A 7,039-nucleotide genomic window follows, 5' to 3' on the forward strand; every position below is an offset into this window, starting at 1 on the left:
CTAATATTTACTGCACAGGTTGATACATGGGTTCCTTCTTCACTTCATGCCCGCGATCCACTTGAGCTGAAGCTGAGTAGCAAGAGTGAGGCACTCCTGTTCTCTTTCTGTCTTAAATCCTTCCTTTGAACCATTTTTGTTTGTTAGATAGATGCCATGTATATTTGAACATATTGTTTATTGTTCTCCTTCTGCTCAATTTACAGGGGCAAAGCCAAATCTTGAGCTGAAACTGCAGGATTTTGGCCCTGATCCCGATGATTGTTTTCTTGGCCTGACATTAGCAGTAAAGCCTAGTGTTCCAAACTTGGGTAAATACTATTCTAATAATTCATATAACAACATTGAATATAATCAGTTGGGCTAAGTCTTTCTTTTGGGTCACCCATTTTTTGGTATAGCAGTAGCATGTTTGGTGTCGTTTATTTAATAGATGTTTGCACAGCAGAAATATCCCTTGTTTCTAAATATTTTTGCTGGTTTTTTCGGTCAGTGTGCTAAGTTTGCTTTCAGGTCTACGTTGTGCTTTGTTGGTAGGGAAAACAACCATGCATAAATTCTGATGGATTTTTATAACCTCGACCTTCCTTAGTTTTTGTGTTGTTCTTCCGAAGTTTGTATCAATTGTTACCAAAGCCTTCTACCCTTGGTTGTAAATTAGAGTTCCGTTGGTGTATGCCTGAAAGCTGTTGATGGATTCGTGAACATTATGCAGTTCCTGATTCTGCAGTTATCATGGAATGTTAAGATCCTATAGCATATGGAACTTGAGTCCCTCATGGTTTCCAATGTGGTTACCTGGACTTGGAGTCTATTACTTTAGACAAGTGATTGCATTGCCTTTCTTTGAGCATTCTAAATGAAATTTTACATTTTCTTAGATGAGTGATTGAATAAGACTGTGAGAGTATATCAAGTAAAGACTAAAGGGATGCCTTTTTGTTGTATGTGCATTTATCTAAATGAATGCCAGTTAAAGGTGATATACTTAGCAATCTAATTACTGATTGTCACTTTTATCTACTCATGATAAATATTAACCAATGAGATTGCTGTTTTTTGTTTTGTTTTGATTGCTCAAGTTTCTGTATTCTATCGTGAGAAAATATTATAAGTTTCTATGTTTACTTACTCTCCTGATAATTATTCAGTTTACAATATTGAATCTATGTTGTTTTCTATATCATGACCTCTTCCTTTGATTTGAACTTTTGGTCCTTATTGCCCTCTCAATTTTCTTCATCCTCTCCTTCATTTTATCAATAGTAGACATGCCAAACCATTAATATTGCCACTTCTTGCAGACTTGGTTCACAATGTTTCTGAGGGCATGGGAGAGGTTGGTGCACAATGCTGTAAATTCAGGAGCATTGCATATTCTAGTTTTATGTTATAAGTTATGATCCTAATACCTGAGATAATTATCTATATTTTGACTTTTATGTGATATAACAAAATGCAGAATATGCTCTTTTGCTCGGATTTTAAAGATCACTCAGACCAGTCAGGTAATTCTTAGTTTCTGACCTATATTAAAACTCATAATTTCATCTTTTTATAGAGAAGATACCAGTTTTAACATTTGAAAAGCTAGATTTGCTTATTTCAATTTTTTGGAAAGCTTAGTTGGTTCTGTTAGTTTCCTAGTAATTGAACCCCCATAACTGTATTTTTAAAGGGTGTATTTTTTTTTTAATTCTCTTGATAAAGACAAAGTAGAAACTAGAAAGTACCAGCATGGACAAAATTTCTTCTCTGAAAACAAGTGAATCCTGTTATAATCAGAAAATAGAAAAAGAAAACAATTGAACCCCTTAACCTTATTAATAATGGTGGCCAAACTGAGGGAAACTAAAGTAGTTGCTCATAAACTCATAATGATACCCAAGACAATCATATACAGCAAATAATTGCTTAGTTTCTGTATATACCATCTTAGGTTTCCCGTGAACTAAACATGCCAAACCTAGGTTTGGTTGTTGGAAATAGGCCACACAATTGAAAGATTAAACGGCTCTACTTAGTACCAGTAAGTAGTAATTAGATGTTACTAATTGAAGTATTAGATGCCGATGGATGAGACATGAAATTTCTACTTTAATCTCGATTTTTTTTTTAAATATAAAAAAGAAACATTTACCAACTCTTCTCTTGTTAATAACGAGTTATGGTTATTGTGTGATGTAGTATTTTGGACATTGTTATCTCCTGATCAAAATGGAGTTCAGAATTCAGCAGAGACATCATTGTCATTATCATTGTCATACAGGTAAGTTCTTTTATATTCATTCTCTTTCCTCGTCGGTCATAGGCAGTAATATTGATTCTTTGTGGAGTTCTTCATTCGTCATGTTTGGAAAATCCTAGGTGTGCCAACTAGATCAGTTTCCTTTGATGAGGTTTTACAGGTTTCGGTAGAAAGAAAGAGGCTACATTTTGTGGCAATGTGCTATATATTCCACTATGGCTAGAAAGCAATCTATGAACTTTTAATGATAGACCTGGAAAAGCTGTTGTTTGGGATAGAATTAGGCATTTTCCATCTATATGGTGTAAAGCATATGGGTTTTTTTGGTTTAGAGGAACTCTTTTCCTCTACCCCTTTGTATTGCTCCACCCTCGATACATTAAGGAAATTCTTTCTATGTGTAAACAATCTCACTGTAGACATGATACATAATAGGGTACAATGATTGTTTGATTCATGTAGGTGATTCTACCTAGTAGGATAAGGCTTTGTTGTTATTTTGAAAAAAAAAAACCCGCTCATATAAACTTGGTATAGATTAATGATCTGTAATTTTGTCTGTTGTCTTTTCCGGCGACAGCTCCGTGCAGCATTCGCCAATTGGAGTTCCACAATCAACAGGATTTTCCTTCCAGCCTATGCAGCCTAACATCTTAACCACACCATTTTTGGCTTTGTCTTCCCCATTCCAGCGTGGGCACTGCCTTTGAATGATTGATTGAACTTTGATCGTCGCCGTTTCATCTTCTTGAATCCTGATATTGCACATATTGGTTTTCGTTTAGCTAATATATTGTACAGCTCTGTGTAGAACTAAAGATAGTTTACCCTTGTCATGAAATTGAGTGTAAGTACTGAACTATATTCTACAAAGATATCTGACTCCATTCCTTAATTGTAATACTGAAATTCGAACTTGATGTTATAGAACTTGAAATAGAGAATATGAGGAGGACATGAAGCATAACTTCTTTCCTCCTTCTGTCATTTTTTTTTTGAAACATTGTGTTCATGACAAATATTTACATCTGAAAGTGTTTGCATTAGAATCAGAAGAAAAATTTTACCGGGTGCCACTAATTTTACTTGGTGAAAAAACTTATTTACCCCATTTTCAATCGGACCAGTTGGCAGTTGGTGCATCTGTGGAGGTCAATGGAAGCGGTTTGCGTCAAATCAACTGGTTTTTAATGGGTTTGACTATGTTGATTGGTTCAGTCTGACCTAATTCTGGTTTTAATAGATTTGACTGCTGTTGATTGATTTGGTCTAATCTGATTCCGATAACTACGACCACTGGTTCTCATGGTTAACTAAGAAGACCATTTTTTTTGTTTGATGCTTAGTACAACCCGATTTAGATGTGAATCAGTCGGTCTAGATCCAGTTTTGATGAGTTGTAAAATGATGTAAAATATGATGACTTGGTATTAGTATTGCCTTCATGAATGGGTGAAGCATTATTTCCAAACATATTTGACAGATTTATGACTAATCTGTCCAACTCCTAACAGTCCGAATTTGCTTAGCGGACTAGTCAGCTATCCACTAGACCAACTAAAATTGGTAAGGCGTCAATTTGTTTAACTGATGTTTTTTTCTATTGTTAAAATAAGCTTAACAGCCGTTTTACTGCGGTTGATATGTTCAAGACGTATATTCAGTTATAATATATTTAAGGCTTTAAGCTGATCACACTATATATATTTATCGATATCCAAACGTACACGAGAATGGTGGAAGGAAAAGTTAAAGATTCTTGAAGGCTTGAAGCCATATATACAAAAAGGCAGGGAAAGTGGGCGAGGGAATTGGAACTTGATTGCATGTATACCTAACATATATATAAAGCGTTATTCTTCTCTAGCATGTACATAGACATATTTATCAATTCAACCATCATATGTATACGGCAAAACTGAGTCACTAAATATATATTTGTGTGTGTATATATATAAAATTAAAAATATTATTTACATATTAAAATTAATTAGTAAAATTAATTATTATATATTTGTGTATAAATATATATATATATTGTTTAATTCTAATATTCAACATTTAATTATATTTTTTATATTATACGTCGCAATAAATGATGTGATAAAAAATAAATAAATGATGTGATAAAGTATCAGATTACTTCTAAGTCTTTTGAATTTATATGTTAAAATGTCTCAATTTAAAGGTTAAATTGATAAAATTCAATATATATATATGACAAAGAGACAATAATTTTAATGTAAAAAAAAAATCTTGACAAAAAAAAATGTTGCTAACATGTTATTCCATATACTAGACGATATTCAAATTTTTGACATTATTTTTTCTAAAGTTAGGAGTGAGATTCGAACCCGAAACCTCTAATATATTATTCCATATACAATATGAGATTCAAATTCTCAGAATAAGGAGTGAGACTCGAATCTGAAACCTCTATATAAAGATAGAAAGATTATGTCATTTGAGTTATAGTTAGTTGAAAAATTCTCGACATTATTTATTTAGATGGACTAATAAAATTACATATTTGCATTTTAAATATATTAGATAATTAGGTTTTCTATTTAAGGACCTACGAGGCTACATAAACTTAACTAAGCATTTCTCTCAAGTCCTTTGTATTATAGCATTTATTTCCTTCTTTTCTTTCTTGTTTTGGTTCTCAAGAAATGACTCTAACTGGTAAAGAGAGTGTTGAACTTGGGATCCAGACACCTGCTGATAAGTTCTTCAGTTCTTTGGTGAAGCAACTTCTCGATTTTGAAAGCGTTTCTGATCATGTTCATGAGGCCAAGCTTCACAAAGGTGATGGCCATAGCATTGGTTCCGTCAAGCAATGGACTTACACCATGGGTATATATGCTAATTACTAATTATAATTAAATAGTAAAATGTTTTGTCTTCACACTCATCACTTTTAAGGGGCTCCTTTTATCGTTTAAATTTTTGTTTCTGGATTAGGTTCTTTTCAAAATGATCGTGAGAGATTTTAATTTGTGCCACCTTTCATTTGTTATTAGTTTAGTAATAATTTATTAATTTTTATTCATCTAGATCTAAGATAAATTTAATGAAGGATGAAAATTATTAGATATAAACTAATCATATATCTCAATTTAATAACCAAAACTTTTAGGATAAATAATTTGTGATATGATATTAAGGCTTTTATAATAAATTTGTAGTTTGATCCTCACGTTCATTTTCTCAATAAAATAGAATTTCAATACCAGATTTATGAGTATTTACGCTTTATTTTTAATAAAAAAACTCTTGTATAAAATATCTTTTTTCTCCCATGTTTAAATAATATAACTTAATTTACTGTGCAAAGTAAGTCAAATAGAATAAATTACCAATGTTTTGCATGTAATTGTTATTAGTTACTACGTAACTTTTCATTTATAGCTTATATGTGAAATTTCCTTAGAAATAAAGGTTACTAAATCAAGGAGTTTATTTTCATATATTGTTGGTGTATTCAGTTATTTAATTATATTCAATTTTTTTATATGATCATCCACATCACAGGTATAAAAAGTAATTATTTTTAGGATAAAGTATTATTGTGTTGTCTCTCAAATTAAATGACAAAGGGTCCCCAATTGTTTTTTCATACTATTTGTACCCTACTTGTTAATTGTTATTGATGTGGATATCACTAATTGCTTATGATCAAAGCACAGATGGAAAGGTAGCAACATGCCAAGAAAACTTTGAAGCCATTGATGAACAAAACAAAACTCTCACATTCAATCTCTTTGGTGGAGATGTTAGTCCACAGTACAAGACCTTAAAAGCCCATTTAAAAGTGATGGATAAGGGTAACAGAAGAGGTGCCATTGCTAAATGGACTTATGAATATGAGAAGCTTAGGGAAGATATTGCACCACCATGTGCCTACTTGGATTTGACAACAAAGTTTACTAAAGATCTTGATGCTTATCTTATCAAGGCATAATACCAAATTAAAGAAACATTAATGTGAGAGTATTATATTATATAAATAAATCAGTTTGTGATGTGAAAAAAAAAAATAACAAAGAAAAAATGTGTTTAATTTTTCCTCCCTATATTGTGATCTTTCCCATCAAATAATATGTTCAAATATGTGAGAAGCTTGTAATAGACGTATAAATAAGTGATTGTTGTATGGCTGTAATAACTTATAGAGTATCAACCACCACTTAAAAAAAAGAAAAACACTCCTCTGGTAATAATAGACAACTATAAGTAACCACCAGCCCGATCAACCAATGTCTTTGATATCATTTGTTGGGTTATACGGTTGGAAACTCTCGATTACAAAGAGACTTGTAAAAAAAATTAAGTGAGAAAATACAAGATGAGAAAACGTTATATCTAACACAATCTTAAAACATCAAGTTAATGTGTTTCACATCTTATAAACTCTTTACTTATTTTCTCTTATGTGGGACTAATTCTTCCACTACAAAAAAAAGTTGAGAACCGTTGGATTTACCCGCGAATTTAGCATCGATAATTAGCGGCAGATTTAGCGATAAGTTTTGCGTCGGATATAAGATAACTTAGATTTCCCAAAAATATTTACCGTAGGATTTTACATTCCGACACTAAATCCAATGGTAATTAGTGGTGCGAAATATAATTTTGTTGGTGCCACAGTTACTAACAAATTTATCGTCGGATTTTGCCGATGGTAAATCGATTTAATGAAATGATGCGTTTCACCAATTTATCGTCGGAAAAGCCGATGATCAACTGGTTTAAAATTCTCTCTCTCTCTCTCTCTCTCCAAGCGCAAAT

The 7,039-nt window shown here is 32.1% G+C and overlaps 2 protein-coding genes across 2 annotated transcripts in view; both read left to right on the forward strand.

The window, feature by feature from the left end:
- The window catches only part of LOC107617915 (serine/threonine-protein kinase MHK), a 9,051-nt gene extending 5,802 nt beyond the window's left edge, over nt 1-3,249 (forward strand). Inside the window, exons 13-18 of the mRNA XM_016319790.2 lie at nt 16-85; nt 207-311; nt 1,305-1,339; nt 1,463-1,508; nt 2,188-2,269; nt 2,829-3,249. Of these exons, the coding sequence (XP_016175276.1) occupies nt 16-85; nt 207-311; nt 1,305-1,339; nt 1,463-1,508; nt 2,188-2,269; nt 2,829-2,958 (468 nt within the window). The 3' untranslated portion in view covers nt 2,959-3,249. The remainder of the gene's footprint in view (nt 1-15; nt 86-206; nt 312-1,304; nt 1,340-1,462; nt 1,509-2,187; nt 2,270-2,828) is intronic.
- LOC107616636 (MLP-like protein 43) lies at nt 4,825-6,416 on the forward strand. Its single transcript, XM_016318589.2, has 2 exons — nt 4,825-5,104; nt 5,938-6,416. Exons 1-2 carry the CDS (start codon nt 4,921-4,923, stop codon nt 6,210-6,212), a joined length of 459 nt encoding a protein of 152 aa, XP_016174075.1. The 5' UTR covers nt 4,825-4,920; the 3' UTR covers nt 6,213-6,416.

The sequence above is a fragment of the Arachis ipaensis genome, chromosome B09 (assembly GCF_000816755.2).
Source record: "Arachis ipaensis cultivar K30076 chromosome B09, Araip1.1, whole genome shotgun sequence".
NCBI lineage: Eukaryota > Viridiplantae > Streptophyta > Magnoliopsida > Fabales > Fabaceae > Arachis > Arachis ipaensis.